Source organism: Mercenaria mercenaria, chromosome 15 (genome assembly GCF_021730395.1).
Source record: "Mercenaria mercenaria strain notata chromosome 15, MADL_Memer_1, whole genome shotgun sequence".
Classification (NCBI taxonomy): domain Eukaryota; kingdom Metazoa; phylum Mollusca; class Bivalvia; order Venerida; family Veneridae; genus Mercenaria; species Mercenaria mercenaria.
This window is the reverse complement of record NC_069375.1, coordinates 8792151-8810011: the sequence shown is the minus strand read 5'-3', so window position 1 is coordinate 8810011 and position 17861 is coordinate 8792151. Positions and strand designations below refer to the sequence as shown.

General features: G+C 35.3%; 1 protein-coding gene across 3 annotated transcripts in view; it reads right to left on the bottom strand.

Annotated features, from left to right (window-relative positions):
* Positions 1–470: 470 nt before the first annotated feature.
* The window catches only part of LOC123546047 (SUN domain-containing ossification factor-like), a 67667-nt gene continuing 50276 nt past the window's right edge, over positions 471–17861 (bottom strand). For 2 of the 3 annotated variants that reach the window (XM_045332249.2, XM_045332236.2), the window contains 8 exons: positions 16866–17737; positions 16254–16460; positions 15874–16022; positions 14979–15090; positions 13875–13979; positions 13109–13373; positions 10876–10925; positions 471–10536 (listed from right to left, as the gene is read on the bottom strand). In XM_045332249.2, the coding sequence (XP_045188184.2) occupies positions 9388–10536; positions 10876–10925; positions 13109–13373; positions 13875–13979; positions 14979–15090; positions 15874–16022; positions 16254–16460; positions 16866–17737 (2909 nt within the window). In that variant the 3' untranslated portion in view covers positions 471–9387. The remainder of the gene's footprint in view (positions 10537–10875; positions 10926–13108; positions 13374–13874; positions 13980–14978; positions 15091–15873; positions 16023–16253; positions 16461–16865; positions 17738–17861) is intronic. The other variant, XM_045332241.2, reaches the window with a different exon arrangement.

The following is a 17861-nucleotide window of genomic DNA, read 5'->3' as shown; positions in this document are numbered from 1 at the left end:
CCATGGCAACTGGAGGAACTGTATGTCCGTGCTAATACCTAATCTGGCCACTGAACACTATTATTGTGGTAATAATATTTCAGTGGAGTCTTTACAAACACGCCAGATATAATTTCTGCTACTGCAGTGAGCACCTGGTTAGTGCAAGTAACTTTCCGTGAACCAGCTTGATGGCTTCCTGAAAGATTTCTTCACCCATAACGTGAAGTTTCGAACCAAGTGATGAGAAGCGTATGATTTTAAGTACACGTGCATCTTAAAACTCTTGGTCATTAGGAGTTCTAATCCTAAAATAAATATTTATGAGAATAAGGTAATACATAGAGATTAATAACTGCTGCACTGGACCCTCTTGTCGTCATGGTAAAACAGCAATTAAAGATACGGGCGAGCAATATGACAGCATAGGCCTAGCTATGCTTTACTGCAAGCCCATAAAATGCAAAATAGAGAGCAAATAATACAACATATTTCGACTGTAAGCACATTTTATCTAAATAATTATGTATAACAGTTGCATAAATAACAACATAGACAATGATAAATTTCGTCTGTTATAGTATCACATTTTACAAAACCCTTCATCCTGTACAGGACGATAGACAAGCTTGATATACTGACACTTTATATAAGACATATTCTGTTAAATTGTCTCCCACAATTACATGCACAAACAGATAATTTTCAAATAGAACTTTGCTACAATTCATATCTAACTGACAGAACATTGGTCTTACGATTCGACCACTTTCCTTCAAAATAACCCTATAGACAACAACCTTAAAGGCAAAAATACTTAACTGTATTATACAAGAGCACTGTACATCATACACCTGAACTGCTCTTGTCAAATCCACTGTCTGTGGGACAAGAGCTGCATCAATGCTGAAGTTAAGCTGGACACTTGAAACTGAGATGGTAATAGATGATAAAATGTAAAAAAAATTGTTTATGAATGAGCGAGTTTTAAGCTTTTTTTTTTATAATTTTGGAAACTGAAACCTACAATTTTTTAAACATTTATTTCAAATTAATGTATTGTACAATAGAAACTAAATGATAGTTTACACACCTTAACATTGCAGAACAGGATATTTAAAATGCGTGACAACATGCTCTAAATTAGAAATACATAAATCCAAAGTACACAAATATCCCTCCAGACAAAATGAAGAACACAAAAAGCCTTCTATAGGATGTTATAAAACTGAAGATGTTCAGGAAAAACATGTTTTCATTGTTAATGTTTGTATACAATATCTACTATACAGGTACAATGTATACACCCATACACAGATTCACTGTAACAATATGTGTGTGAACTTTGTTGGTAATCAAAACATAAGTTAATCCAACTGTAAATCTGAGACAAACAGAACTATGAAGAAAACATGAAACATTAACTAGAAAATAACTACAGGTCAACTACATAAATAAATATACAATATACCAGATTTGTAATGCAACAATATAAGAACAATCAACATAATTATTATTATGCCCCATGAACTGGCAAATCAAATATATAATAAATATTTCTTTAAATCTAGTTAAAACAAACTTAAGACTAGTGACTGATTTATGATTGGATTGTTCTCATATTCAAATAAATGAGAAAAAGAAAAAATGAAGAAATATGATTATATCATATAATATTATATAATAATTACTCACAAAAAAATAAATATTGATTCAATTTGACTTTATTTGAAAAAGTCATGTGATCAATATAACTGCTGGTATTTCAGATTATATTAGTGGTATTCTCTTACAAAAATTCAAATTTACATGGTACCAATAATTTGTCCTGTATAAATACCTAATAGCACAGATATTATTCAGAACCAGGCAATAGGATTCTAAATGAAAGACATGACCAATTATTTTCTTTTGAGAATTATGCAAATCTGATTGATGGTAAATGATGCATTACACGTGGGCAAATTTAAGAATGTGGAAGAAGTCTGATGTTGAAATGACATCATGTGACCTATTTTGGCAATGTCACCTTTTCCCCAAAACCAGTTTGTTTAAGTGTAACTAATTACTACATATTACACACTGCCATTTCACCTATCTATAATGCCCACTGAAAATTCTGACAACTTTCTAATAATTAACTAGCAATCAAAAAAAATGCTGTGAACCCAAAAATGCCTTACTACAATTAACATGTGTGGAAAAGTAAACATTTAGTAAGTCTTAGAGCCTCACCTCTGCTAAAATCCTCCAACAAGAATCGACATAAACTTTCATTTGTAAGCCTTCAATATCAACTAAAACAATAAAAAAATCAGCTCAAAATCAGCAAACAAGAGGACCATGATGGTCCTGAATCGCTCACCTCTTCCCACATGACCCAGTTTTGAGTATGACGTCATTATTTGACATAGTGACCTAGTTTTTGAGCTCATGTGACCCAGTTTTGAACTTGACCTAGATATTATCAAGATAAAAATTCTGACCAATTTTCATAAAGATCCATTGAAAAATATGGTCACTAGAGAGGTCACAAGGTTTTTCTATTATTTGACCTATTGACCTAGTTTTCGAAGGTACGTGACCCTGTTTTGAACTTTACCTAGATATCATCAAGGTGAACATTCTCACTAATTTTGATGAAGATCTCATGAAAAATATGGCCTCTAGAGAGGTCACAAGGTTTTTCAATTTTTATACCTACTGGCCTAGTTTTTGACCGCATGTGACCCAGTTTCGAAACTGACCTAGATATCATCAAGATGAACATTCAGACCAACTTTCATACAGATCCCATGAAAAGTATGGCCTCTAGAGAGGTCACAAGGTTTTTTTATTATTTGACCTACTGACCTAGTTTTTTAAGGCACGTGACCCAGTTTCAAACTTGACCTAGATATCATCAAGATGAACATTCTGACCAATTTTAATGGAAATCCATTCACAAGTATGGCCTCTAGAGAGGTCACAAGGTTTTTCTATTTTTAGACCTGCTGACCTAGTTTTTGTCCGAACATGACCCTGTTTCGAACTTGACCTAGATATCATCAAGATGAACATTCAGACCAATTTTCATACAGATCCCATGAAAAATATGGCCTTTAAAGAGGTCACAAGGTTTTTCTATTATTTGACCTACTGACCTAGTTTTTGATGGCACGTGATCCACTTTCGAACTTGACCTAGATATCATCAAGATGAACATTCAGACCAACTTTCATACAGATCCCATGAAAAATATGGCCTCTAGAGAGGTCACAAGGTTTTTCTATTATTTGACCTACTGACCTAGTTTTTGAAGACACGTGACCCACTTTCGAACTTGACCTAGATATCATCAAGGTGAACATTCTGACCAATTTTCATGAAGATCTCATGAAATATATGGCCTCTAGAGAGGTCACAAGGTTTTTCTATTTTTAGACCTACTGACCTAGTTTTTGACCGCACGTGACCCAGTTTCGAACTTGACCTAGATATCATCAAGATGAACATTCAGACCAACTTTCATACAGATCCCATGAAAACTATGGCCTTTAGAGAGGTCACAAGGTTTTTCTATTATTTGACCTACTGACCTAGTTTTTTTGATGGCACGTGACCCAGTTTCGAACTTGACCTAGATATCATCAAGGTGAATGTTCTGACTAATTTTCATGAAGATCTTGTGAAATATATGGCCTCTAGAGAGGTCACAAGGTTTTTCTATTTTTAGACCTACTGACCTAGTTTTTGACCGCACGTGACCCAGTTTCGAAGTTGACTAGATATCATCAAGATGAACATTCTGACCAACTTTCATACAGATTCCTTGAAAAATATGGCCTTTAGAGAGGTCACAAGGTTTTTCAATTATTTGACCTACTGACCTAGTTTTTGATGGCACGTGACCCAGTTTCGAACTTGACCTAGATATTATCAAGGTGAACGTTCTGACCAATTTTCATGAAGATCTTGTGAAATATATGGCCTCTAGAGAGGTCACAAGGTTTTTCTATTTTTAGCCCTACTGACCTAGTTTTTGATGGCACGTGACCCAGTTTCGAACTTGATCTAGATATCATCAAGGTGAACATTCTGACCAATTTTCATGAAGATCTCATGAAATATATGGCCTCTAGAGAGGTCACAAGGTTTTTCTATTTTTAGACCTACTGACCTAGTTTTTGAAGGCACGTGACCCAGTTTCGAACTTGACCTAGATATCATCAAGATGAACATTCTGACCAACTTTCATAAAGATCCAATGAAAAATGTGAACTCTAGAGTGGTCACAAGCAAAAGTTTACGGACGGACGGACGGACGGACGGACGGACGACGGACGACGGACACCGCGCGATCACAAAAGCTCACCTTGTCACTTTGTGACAGGTGAGCTAAAAAGGCAGAAGATGAAAACAAATTTAAAACATAGAATGCAAAGGTCATAACTCCGCTCAAAATCATCCAACCAAAGTAAACCTCTTTCTATAGATCCTCGTCACACACCTGCAAAGCGAAAATTAGCTCAGTCAGAACATACATAGCAAAAAAGAGCAGAAAACGAATATTTTACAAAGTGTAAGGACCATAAACTCACTCAAAATCAGCCGACCAAAACAAGGTAGATACCAATTATACACCTGTACAACAAAAGTCAGCTCCATATCTTGTAAGTATGGCAAATAAAAAACCCAGACAACAAAAAGTACTAAGTGTAAGGACTATAACTCCACTAAAACATCTGTCTGAGAGCACAGTAAACTACATTATTATGATCCCAATTACACACCTGCAAGCAAAAACTTGTTTGAGCATTCATGGCATAAAGAGAGGAAAACAGACAATATGGAACAGCCATAACTATACAACAAACTCATTATACCAGGACGACAGTATCAGCCTCGTAACATGGTTAAGGAAAACAAATCTGCATGCATGGTCACTTATTTTTCAGACAAACCTATTGACAGACATCGCCATTACCTAACTAAACCTGTTTTTTTTTCTTCAAATATGTATATAAAAGGGACATAAAATGAAACCATTAATTACAACGGAGAAAGGCAAACATACCCTTAAAATTACACAATTCAACAATGGAGAACTTTCTCGATCATTCTAAACTAAACTTTATACATAAACTGACCAACTAAAATCAATGTACAATAACTGTATTCTCCATTCCCAACACTGAAACATTCATGAGATTCCCCATATAAATTTGCATTCTAAAAATCATCACAAAGCTTTGAACAATAACAAACATTATATGACATATCACAGCAACTTTCTTTTGTATGCAAGCATCTCAATGACGAAATCAAAACCAGAAAAACCTTAGTCACACTACTTACACAAACATTCTCAAGGATGAGAACTTGGGTCCCTTTAATTTATAAAACATTTGATATATAAAACACTTGAAACCAGTCCAAAAATGCAGCCCTCTGATTGGTCAATTTCAAGACTGAGCCCACGACTAACCAATCAGATACTGTACTTTTGAGCATGGTTTCCAAACTCAGTTTTATAATCTATAACCAGGATGACTAAGGATGATAGTATTACAGAAAGCAGAAAAAAAGAAGAAACAAATGGGCTCAGAATGTCTAGTATCATTAACCACAGGTCAATCATTTGCCAGTATTACATTTGTGTATACACTGAAAATGTGTCAGTCTGGCATTGTTTTCAGCAACAGGTTTGTAGTCCAGTGGTAAAGCACCAGACAACCAACACAGAGGTCACAACTTTGAGCCCCCCTGTTTCTCCACATAAAATTACTAACAAACATTCAGATGATACTTTAAATCAAAATCCTTTGAGGGTGTTAAACCTTGTTTGAAATCTACCCTTACCTATTATCTTTTGTAAATAAAAAAACACATTTTCTTTGTGTGTTTCAGTATCTCCCCAAAACCTAAGATTACTAACAATTTTTTGGAAGAGTCCCCTATATGGGTAATCAATCCCCACTGTAAGTAAACTTAAATAAAATAGACACTAAAAAGAAAGAGGTTGAAAAAACTCTTCCATGTTAGTAACAGTGAACACAAACAAAAACAATTTGGTCAGACAAAACACATAATAATCTCATAGTAGAAAAAGTTACCAGTAACTGATTTAAAACAAGAGCTCATAGAAATGCCCCCCTTGACGCATTCAGTAATTGCACAAGGAACAGAAATTATTTGGTCACTGTACACAAAATTTCTACTGTTCTGTGTCCATGTGACCTTGACCTTTGACCTATTGACCTCAAAATCAATTGGGTCATCTGCTGATCATGACCAACCTCCCTATCAGGTTTCGTGATCCTAGACCCAAGCATTCTCAAGTTATCGTCCCGAAATGGTTTAACTATCCAGAGTCAATGAGACCTTGACCTTTGACCTACTGACCTGAAAAAATCAATAGGGGTCATCTGCTGGTCATGATTAACATCCCTATCAACTTTCTTGATCCTGGGCCCAAGCATTCTTGAGTTATCATCCGGAAACCGTTTAACTATTCCTGGTCACTGTGACCTTGACCTTTAAACTACTGACCTCAAAACCTATAGGGGTCTTCTGCTCATCATGATCAACCTCCCTATCAGGTTTTGTGATCCTAGCCCCAAGTGTTCTCAAGTTACCGTCCGGAAATGGTTTAACTATTCAGAGTCAATGAGACCTTAACCTTTGACCTACTGACCTCAAAATCAACAGGGGTCATCTACTGGCCTATCAACTTTCATGATCCTAGGCCCAAGCATTCTTGAGTTGTCATCCGGAAACCGTTTAACTGTTCTGGGTCACTGTGACCTTGACCTTTAACCTACTGACCTCAAAATCAATAGGGATCATCTGCTGGTCATGACCAACCTCCCTATCAACTTTCATGATCCTAGGCCCAAGCATTCTTGAGTTATCATCCGGAAACAGTTTAACTGTTCCTGGTCACTGTGACCTTGACCTTTAATCTACTGACCTCAAAATCAATAGGGATCATCTGCTGATCATGATCAACCTCCCTATCAACTTTCATGATCCTAGGCTAAAAGAGTTCTTGAATTATCATCTGGAAACCGTTTTACTGTTTAGGGTCACTGTGACCTTGAACTTTGACCTACTGATCTCAAAATCAATAGGGATCATCTGCTGGTTATGACCAACCTCCCTATCAACTTTCATGATCCTAGGCCAAAGCATTCTTGAGTTATCATCTGGAAACTGTTTCATTGTTCCTGGTCACTGTGACCTTGACCTTTAACCTACTGACCTCAAAATCAATAGGGATCATCTGCTGGTCATGATCAACCTCCCTATCATCTTTCATGATCCTAGGCTAAAGAGTTCTTGAGTTATCATCTGGAAACCGTTTTACTGTTTAGGGTCACTGTGACCTTGAACTTTGACCTACTGATCTCAAAATCAATAGGGGTCATCTGCTGTTTATGACCAACCTCCCTATCAACTTTCATGATCCTAGGCCAAAGCATTCTTGAGTTATCCGGAAATGGACTGGTCTACATACAGACCGACCGACATCTGCAAAGCAATATACCCCTCCTTCTTCGAAAGGGGGCATAGTAAGAAAAGATAAACAGATAGAATGAATGTGTGATGCCACACTTGTAGCAAATTTACTTTTGTAATGGTTCAAGTTCTACAACAATTGATCAAAGGTAAATGTTTATAGCATGAAAATGAGCCTAAGGCAAGAAATATGTAATTCTAAGTACTTGCTTTGAAAAACACTAATGCAATGTTTAATTCTGAAATTACCTAAAAATCCCTCCCTGTGCTATATTGATAATCTATAATAAAAGAAAAAAAGCTGAATTGGCATTAAATACATTGTAATGCAAAACCAATCCCCACTGAATTGCTACTTATGCCAGAATAATGAACCTTTCAAAGATATTTGATGATGGTTTAAAATTCATAAAATCAACCCCACAAATATGTCAAACTAAACACTGATCTTTCTACAGTCGAACTTTGTTTGCTCAAACTCAGATAATTCGAACATCACAAATCACTCGAAGTCATCGTCAGGTTCCAAAAAATTCCTATATAAGTACTGTTCGATAGCTCAAACAACTGATAACTTGAACAAATTTTGCAGGTCCTATCGAGTTCCAGATAACGAAGTCTGACTGTATATGACTTGGCATATTAAGTCGATAAAATAGTTTCACAAAGAGACGATGATTTTTCCCGCCCTGTAACACAAATACCCAACATAGGTTCTTACTATTAATATATAATACAAATATCATCATCAAAATGTTTCCAAAAATAAGCAGAAATAACTTGTATTAATAAAAGAATAGTATCCAAATAATCATTCCTATACCCTTAACAACAAGAGATTTTCCTGTTTACAACAGAAAAGAAAGCACTTTTCAGAAACATGACTTGCAAGTGAATCATTTTCTTTTTCTGGTGAGACTAACTTGCTATGTATGGCACTGGGGGTGTTAGCTGTGCTCTGTTTCCAGAAAATCCACTCTAACTTGAACTTTCATTAAATTAAGCCTTTTTCAGAAGAAATACTTAAATATGTGTCTTCAAAATATATACAAGAGGACAACTGTATTGGAATTCAATGTAAATATCATCTTGTTTTTCAATAATAAAAAATAATAATGTACATGTATATTGTCTGTTTTAAGACAGTTCTGCATATTCTGATCATTTTTTTTCAACCAGGTAGAATTTAATTAAATCCAAAACATCAATACTTCAGAATATACCAGGAAAAATCAGCCAATAAAAAAGATAAGGTAGTGTGCTCAACTGACATTTTCACAAATAGCAATTTTTAATAGAATTTAATGAAACTTTTAACAGTTGTAAATCAACATATTGTCTATTATATGTAAAGGTCTGTGAGCTTAATTGGGGATATATGCAAAAGATTTAAGAGATTTGCAAAATTCAAGTGGATCTGAATACACTATTTCCAATTATTCACATGTCTCAATTTTTGTTATCATTTTTCATCTTTAGAAAGAAACCTTTTACTATTCTTATGAAGGTACAATCAGGAAGAAGTAGGCCTGGTCCAGGCTTCATTCTATGTTATCCCATGATGTTAGTTGCGTGTATACTCTTACAGAGTGAGGCAATAACTGAAGATGATGATGATGATGATGATGATGATGATCAAAACATGCAGAACTACCTCAACAGTGTATAAATACTGGAGAATTGCATGGTAGTGAAATCGATATATATCATCACATGTTGAAATTTCAAACATTTAAAGATCAACATCTACATGAAGTCAAAGCCTTACCACAAAGTTACAAACATAAGAATTATCTCTACAACTCCATTAAAACTGAAGTTTTTTTTAGCAGACTTTGTCAGAAATTTCTGACACAAAGTTAATGCCTACATCCCTCTTCGGTTCAAAGTAGGTATCATATAAACCAATTATCTGAAATACCCAAACATGTTTTTCCATGTGCCATTTTTACCATTCTTTATGGAATTTGTGTTATCAACAACCAGGGGTTCTAAACTTGTTTTGTCATATTCTATACCATCACATTCATCTCTGTATCCATTAAACTGGTTCACACTGGAATAAACACTTTCATGACAGTCAGCCCCATTTGTACATGGAGATCCATTAATTAAAGTCTCATCATTGAACACATTTCCCCCATACTTAGTTGAACAAAATACATCCGACTTGCTTTTGTCAAGTGAGTAACAGTTTTCTGTCTGCTCTGCATCAAATATCTCCCCGTTACACTCGGTATGACCATTCACAAAGGATTTAGAATAGATAGGAAGCTTCTCAAACTTACTTTCAGATGACACAGGTAAACTTACAGATTTCTTCATTTCACCTCTCTTTTGCACTTTATTTGGAATGGGGTTTGTGTCAGAATGTTTCATGTTACCTTGCAATCCAATACTCGCACAATCACGATTCATACTTCCTACAGTTTCAACAGATGAATAATGCTGTTTAGGTAAAGATTTCTGACGCCTATGACCTTTCACAACCCATTTCTCATCCAATTTCATTTCATTTCTATACGAACTCTCATTTATGCTTCCAGTTTCTGAAAATTTTGGATTTTTTAAATTTAACTTAGGACTGATTTTTGAACCTCCTTGTACAAGAGGTTTCTTTGACAGTCCCTTAGTTCCAGTTTTGGTCCCTAAACCATCTTTTTGAACACTTTGGTGAAATGTTTCTTCAACAGGTGCAAAATTTGAAGCTGCACCAACATCAGTTCCAAGCGAAACACTGCGCTGTTTTGTCACAGATGTGTCTGACCATCCACTCAATAAAGATCCAAAACAACTAGACTGTGTCTGTGGCATACTGCAGGAAGTATGCAGACACATTTCTTTAGACTGGTTATTTTTATTAACAAGTTGACTGGTTTCTTTTTTCGACTGGTTGCTTGTGTTCAATGGCTTTAGACTGGTCTCCTTAGACTGGGACATTTTGGTTGTAGGCTGCTGACTAGAATTTTGCGTAGACCAGTTCTCCCAATGAACTGGACCCCCAATACCTGATATTTTATATTTCTTCTTCTTCTTCTTTTTAACTCCATCTGTACCCTGAATAATCAGAAATATATTTCAAAACCTAGTATTAGGAATACAGTAAGAAAAATTAATATTTTTGCTGCATTATCCTACAGAAAAACACAATCTGAAGTTCAGGGATTTACTGCGCTCTGAATAATCTGGTTGAGCACTACAGACAAATCTAAAGCTATTAAAAACCAATTAAACAAAGGCTAAAATCAGCTAGACAGAACAAGTCTTACTAAACCACAGTATGACCTTAACCACTCAGCCAAGAAGGCCACTCTAACTGTACCATAAAACTGACATAAACAAAAATATAGACAAATATATAGACAAAATTAATAGCCCTTCACAGCTGACACTAACCTGTTTGGACACTAAATCTGTTGGATGAATATCCGGCAAGTCTGCAGATGCTGTAAAACAACAGGAAACAAAACATTAGAAGCAAGTAAATATGCTAGAAGTGGAAATCAGTATGTCAGAAGGTTAGTAAATTCTAGAGATGGAATCCTACAGGATTAATCGGTACCAAAACAGCCTGACAATCATATTCGACCAAAACTTGAATGCACAGTTAAATTTTTTTTTTGGGATGAAATAACTCCAGCATTACCCAGAACCAGTGGATTTTTCCAATTCATAGAACAAATCTACTGAGAAAAGCAAAAGTTTAAAATAAAGAGCATGGATCTTACTGAATAAGTTTTAAAAACAAGTAGTTGTCAATAAAACAAGAGCTGCTGAAGGGCAACAATGCCAAACCATTCAGAAACCTTGTCACTGAAAATAAGTTCAATGAATGAATGCAAAGGTTTAAAAGGGGCATGAAGTTATTGAACCTGTGCAATGTATGTCAGAGCATCACAGTAAACAAGCATGTGAAGTTCAATTCCAATACTGTAAGTGGGTACTGAGGTACCAGCTTACATACAAAAACTTAACCAAAAACTATTAAGTCAAAAAAGGGGCATAATTATGTAAAAAATGTCAAACAGTTATGGAACCTACGCACTGCATGTAAGTTTATCATAATGAACAGATGTGCACTCCCACAAATGGTTACTAAGAAACCTGCCTACGTAAAAAACTTAACCAAACTGTAATGCAAACACCAATGCAGATGCCCTTGAATGCACGAGTACAATACCGCTACCTGTTCTTTGAAAATTCAAGCTGAAAGCACGCATTGAAAACAATGTGATAAAATTTTAGAGCTGTCATTGATTGGGTCTTTGTCATATCGACGATACCGATATATCGGAAGACAGATATCGACGATACATCGATATATTGATTATTAAGTTAGAGTAACAATCTATTTGTTCATGTACATGCTATATACCTTCTTGTTAATGTTATTTTTAGTTTAATTGCCTGCTTTTCATGTGTTTTATTTGTATTTATGTATTTCCCCATACAGGTGGTGCCGACTAGTTGGAAAAGACTGCTACGGTACAAGTTTAGAAATGACCTTTATTGGCAACTTCCGTTACTTAGGGCGTATTTTTTTGCAGGCAGAAAAGTTGTTTTAGAGGGTCTGAGTGTTTATTTGGATAGTTTTTTTTCTCTGTGTAAAATATCGATATTTAAAAATGGGAATCGATAATCGATCGACCAAACAATATCGTTGATATATCGATATCGTTTCTATCGATGACAGCCCTATAAAATTTGCATTAATATGCATATGATACTAGGCAGAACCCCATACAACAGAAAAACACAGCAAGGGATATCAAATCATGCAGTTTCAGCAATTTATCAATGTTCCTTTTGATCCTATATCAGCTAAAGCAAAACAAATCAATAATACATTGCAAACTTATCAGCTTAGCATTTAGGGAGAGGACTTTCCATGAATTCAATCATTCACATATATAGATTGCAGGCAGACAATTCAACAAACATATGGAGATGTAGGACCAGAAAATACAACACAGATTCACACAGGCAACATGACTGACATACTTCCATCCAGAATACTTTACAAAATAACTTTCTTCAAAGTTATAAATATTACTTCTGAAACCAGTCTTAAATGCGGATCTGTCATATGCCAGAGTTCTGAGGCTGGTATTCAAACTCTGTTTTTTTTAAACTTCACACTCCTTTTCTATTTTCTCCAAAATCATTAAGAAATGTCAGAAACAGGGTCAGTCAGAAAAGAAGTCACTGCCAGTTTGGTTGAATAGGATAAGGTGTATACAATATGACAATTAAAATGTGCTAGTATGTGAAACAGATAAACAAATAGTATCCATTTAATAGAAAAGAAAGATGTGGCACATTGGGAAATCACTTTAAGACATAGTATCAGGCTTTCAGTAATCATTCCATTGACTATTCTGTAAATTTTAAACAGTGAAATTAAGTTTTCAATTGTAATGGTAAGTATTTTTAATTTTGTAGATATTCTTAACTATACTTAAAAGGTAACCATAAAAAATTATCCATTAACAGAAATTAATGTTTATATCCTATCAACAGAATAAAAATTTCCAAGCTCTCGGATATACTGATGTTAAGAACATGATCAATGCGAGCAGGAGGTATGATTACAGAAGTCTAGATCATCAAAAGCATAGAGCATGCACACCTAAAGCTGTTTCACTGCTAAATCTTTGCAAACCACCTCCACTGTGAAGATTTCCAAACGTTTTCTCTTTAGATGGAGTAGCAGGTCCAGACAGCGAGTTCCGGCGTTGCGGGTGTGATGTGGTGGGCTTGCTTGGCATTGATTCAATCAAAGACCTGACTTCCGGTGGAAGAGTGACCTTTTTAGGCCGGAGATGTAAGAATAACAACATGAAGATAATGATCGCTATCTCAATAGTTGTCCAGATCATCTGTCTGTCTGTGACCTAATAAATGGATAAAGAAGAACCTTTTTAATACAAAGAGGATGGAACAACTTCATTTAGTACCTAATGCTCCATCTAAATGGTATCTTGTGCTTGGTGACTGTTTCTCCCTAACATATCAATCCTGCATAAGGAATTGAACAATTTTAACTGTTGCCCTCTGTAATGAACTGTTTCATGTACTGCAGAGACGCACACAAGGATGTCACCAAGAATCTTTTACCAAGGGTTTGATCAACCAGGACTGCATAAAGCATTCAAAAGTTCTGTTGTTAAAATAACTTTGTTTGTTTTCAAACTAAATTTCATCTTTGTGTCTTTTTTTTTCTTTCAAAAATTAGTATTTAACAGTTATCAATTAAATGACTGCTTGGGAACAGTCAAAACTAGTGTCCTAGTTTTCCTATGCCATATTACTGAATGAATTATTTTTACTACTTCAATTCACTTGGATGTACAAATGTTTCAGAACTGTTAGAATAACAAGTTGCTGCTACTTACCTGTCTGTTGAGGTTATCGAAGCTATGAGTAAGTTGGTGTACTATCTGGGTCAAGTTCTCCAGTCTACGTTCCATAGCGGACATCTCATCTTCATGTATCTTGTTCTAAAATAAAAAGAAATCATAGTTTATTCATCTCAAAGAAAATAATGGTGCATTTATGCAGTAAAACAAGAATTTTCCAATCTTCCTCATATGCTACAGCAAGACTATACTTTAATAATATTAACCCTAACCCTGCTACATTTCTAAAATGGACTGGTCCATTATTCAATTTGGGCAGTACCACTTATTATTTATAGGGATGTTCAATGAAAATTTACTGAATGAATAGCAAACAGTGCAGACCATGATCAGCCTGCGCTGGTCACAAAGGCAGAATCACTTACCACCAGCAGGCTAAAGGTTAATATTAATGTAAGTGGTGATACACAAAATCACTCTTCTCATATCATAGATTCAACATGTAAAGCACAAAGAGCAGTAGATACTTTTGCTTCATATATTATGTACAATTGAGACTTATAAGTTATGATAAATTTGCAGAATTACTCAAATGGTGACCGAGTTAAAAGAACTATTTCCTTAAAAATATCTCAATTTGATTTAAGTATCAAATATGAAGAATTGAACACATATTACTACCAACGTTTTTTTCATTGCAATTTTTATTGCTTACATTACTAGGGTGAATTTTTTTTTCATTGCATTTAAATGAATGTAAAGAATTTAGAATCACTCGTAAAGAAAATGACCATTTTTTCTAAATTTTCTGCAAACGGGCTAGAATTAGTTTGATAATTTATATAATTTTTTTTCAGCTTGTGACAATTTGAATAACCCTAGAAAAAACAGTATTTGTGTCATATGAGGTGAGGCTGTGTTCCCAACTGGGCTTGAACTCTGGGCTGGAGGCCAACGCCTTAACTACTAGAATATGACTAACTAGAATAACTAGAATTTATCGCCTTTTTCAGAAACTTGGCAGAAATATTGGTCAAGTACTATCAGTTTGATCAAAAGAATTAAATACTGTATTTTTCATGAGTTGATACTACTGCTTGAATGCTTGTTAAAATATTAGGAAAATACTGTCTTGTCTACCTTAACATCAGCTTCTATAGTCATGTTGTGTATCGTGGCCATTGTTTTGTTCAACATCTTCATCATATCTTCTGACTGTTTCTTGTAACGACGACTCAGTTCTTCCAAAAATCTGCAAATAGTTACAATAAATATTAAATCTATTTTGCAGGTTGACCATAGTCTGCAGGCTGATCATAGTCTGCAGGTTGATCATAGTCTGCAGGCTGATCATAGTCTGCAGGTTGATCATAGTCTGCAGGTTGACCATAGTCTGCAGGCTGATCATAGTCTGCAGGTCGACCATAGTCTGCAGGCTGACCATAGTCTGCAGGCTGACCATAGTCTGCAGGTTGACCATAGTCTGCAGGCTGACCATAGTCTGCAGGCTGACCATAGTCTGCAGGTTGATCACAGTCTGCAGGTTGTTCATAGTCTGCAGGCTGATCATAGTCAGCACTGTTTGCTATTTGTTTTGCTTTTCAGCTTTTTTTGTCCAAATGCATAACTGTGTATTTGATAATATTTACTTTATATTTTGTATATATATCTTGTGGACCATATTGTAAATTGATTAATATGCCAAATGTGTAATCCACAGTATATAAAGTCTTTACTTACTTACTATAGATATAGTTAAGCCTCTACATAGAGACCATGCGTATGAGAGGTAAAAAGTGGTCTTTATTTACAACCGAGGTTTATTCACTTATTCCACTCAGATAAACTCGGGAATGAAATAAACTGCTTTAAAACTAGGTGGTCTCTATTCACAAGCGACTTCCCAGACATAATCTTGACTGTATCATCCTTGTAAATAAGTTAACCACCTCAAAATGTATCATGCATAATTATGAAGGCGAAGAACACAAGAAGAACTTTTATGAATATATCAAGAGTTCAGTGGGTCACTCACCGGCTGCTAAGGGAGACATTTTGTTCAAGCACTTTGATCCTGTTGCTAAGCCTCATGATGGCCGATTCACGTTTGCCACTTGGTATCGCGGGAAGCTTGACAAGGTTCAGGTCATCACGCTTCTGTTGGCCACCACTTCCAACAACAACCTGCAAGTTATTCAAAATTGTTGTGGTGATTGTGATAGTTCTACATTTGTAAATCATGTTTTCACCTCTGTATATTGTAAGTCACAATAGTTGCATGTTGCAGTTACATTATAATTAAATTTCAGTATCAAGGACACGCTTAAGACTGTAAAATCCTTCATAACATCAAGAACAACAACAACAACTACAGATTATATTTTACTGTAAAGCCGAGCCGGGTAGAAAGTGTACCTTTTCATCAATGACAGTTGTGTTGGCCTTTTGTTCTGGTGTTTCCTCAACAGTATCTCTAACAAGCAGTTCGAGTTCATCTCGAATGTCATTTGTCCTACTGACACCTGTATCAGCACCTTCTGTAGGCTGTATAGATTCACCGTTAGATGCAGGAACAACTTTGGTCTCTTCCGACTGTATTGTTACAGATGTTGGTTCGGGCTTCTTGGAAAAAAAAAAAAAAAATTACTTCAACAGTAAAACTGCTTTTAATCTCAGTTAAACTCCTCAGTTTTCATATTCATACTTCTCTAGAGTTATAGCATTTCTCATTTTTTTTTTTTTGTAGAATTTCTCATTTAAGTTTTTTTTTTAAATTAAATTCGAATTTATCCTTCCTATCCACTCAAAGCTTTGGTCTAAGCAAATTCCCCCGTAAGTAATTTTGGCTTATTGTGAAATATGAAGTTAGTTTACTTTTTTTTATTTTGTAAAGTTTGTTTATTATTCCTGTAACAAATCAACATTTTTATTTATCAGTGACCGCATGGGTGCATCCTTATCTGCAAATTTTAACATTGAAACATGTAACTGTAAAGAAAAACAGTAACTGCACATTTTCTTACTTACTTGTTTAGTATCAGTTTGTGCTGGTATACTGTCAGATGTCTTCTGGCTCTGGGTTTCAGTTCTGTCTTGCATTAAATCTTTGGTGTCTGGTTTCCAGCTCTCTGGTAACACTGGAGTAGCTTCCCATGATGTTTCAGTAGTCACCTCCCTTGGTGTGTCTACTGAAGTTGGACTGGGCTCAGTTGTTTCTAACTCAGGAGGCACTTTTTGATCAAATGCTGATGAAGCTTGAAAACCAGCTTGTTTTTCTGAAGCATGGTCCACAGACTGTGTAGAAGATAAAACTTGGGTACCAGTCAAAACAGTGATGTCTTCTGTTGAGGTTGCCTGAACAAATGTTGAGGTAGTTGAAGGACTTAATTTTGCTGTTTCAGATACTTTTGATTTTTCTGAATCAATACTAGACACAAGTTTTGATTCTGGAAGCTCAGTGCTTTGCACAAAATCAGAGGAAGAAGTAGCAGAAGATTCAATGCCAGAATCAGTTATCGTAGAAATAGAATCAACTGGTTCAACATGAGTCACATCTAATGGCACAGTAGTATTTATCTTTTCTTTAACACTAGAAATTTCATCCAGTGGTTTCACAATTTCATTTTTCTCTTCTTTCACTTCTCTGATGTCGTCACTTTTCTTCTTTGATCTGTTTCTAGACAGCTGTTCAACTGGACGTTGACTTTTGATCAGATACAATAACTCACAAAATTTAGACTGAATAACAGAATGTTTTTTCTTTGAATTAGCAAGATTGTGCATGGCAAGAAAACAGTCATGTATATGAGTGTGGAGAGATTTTCCGGGTGCTGTTTCAGGTGTTGTTTCCACCTGTTCATCATCTTCTAACTTCACAACTATCACACTGTCAGTTTTACCTGTAATCAAAACATTGAATTATCAACATTTCAATTAATATTGTTAAGTAAATGCAAAATGGAAATCTAACCTGAAAACAAGAGGGTCATGATGACCCTGAATTGCTCACCTGAGTAATATGAG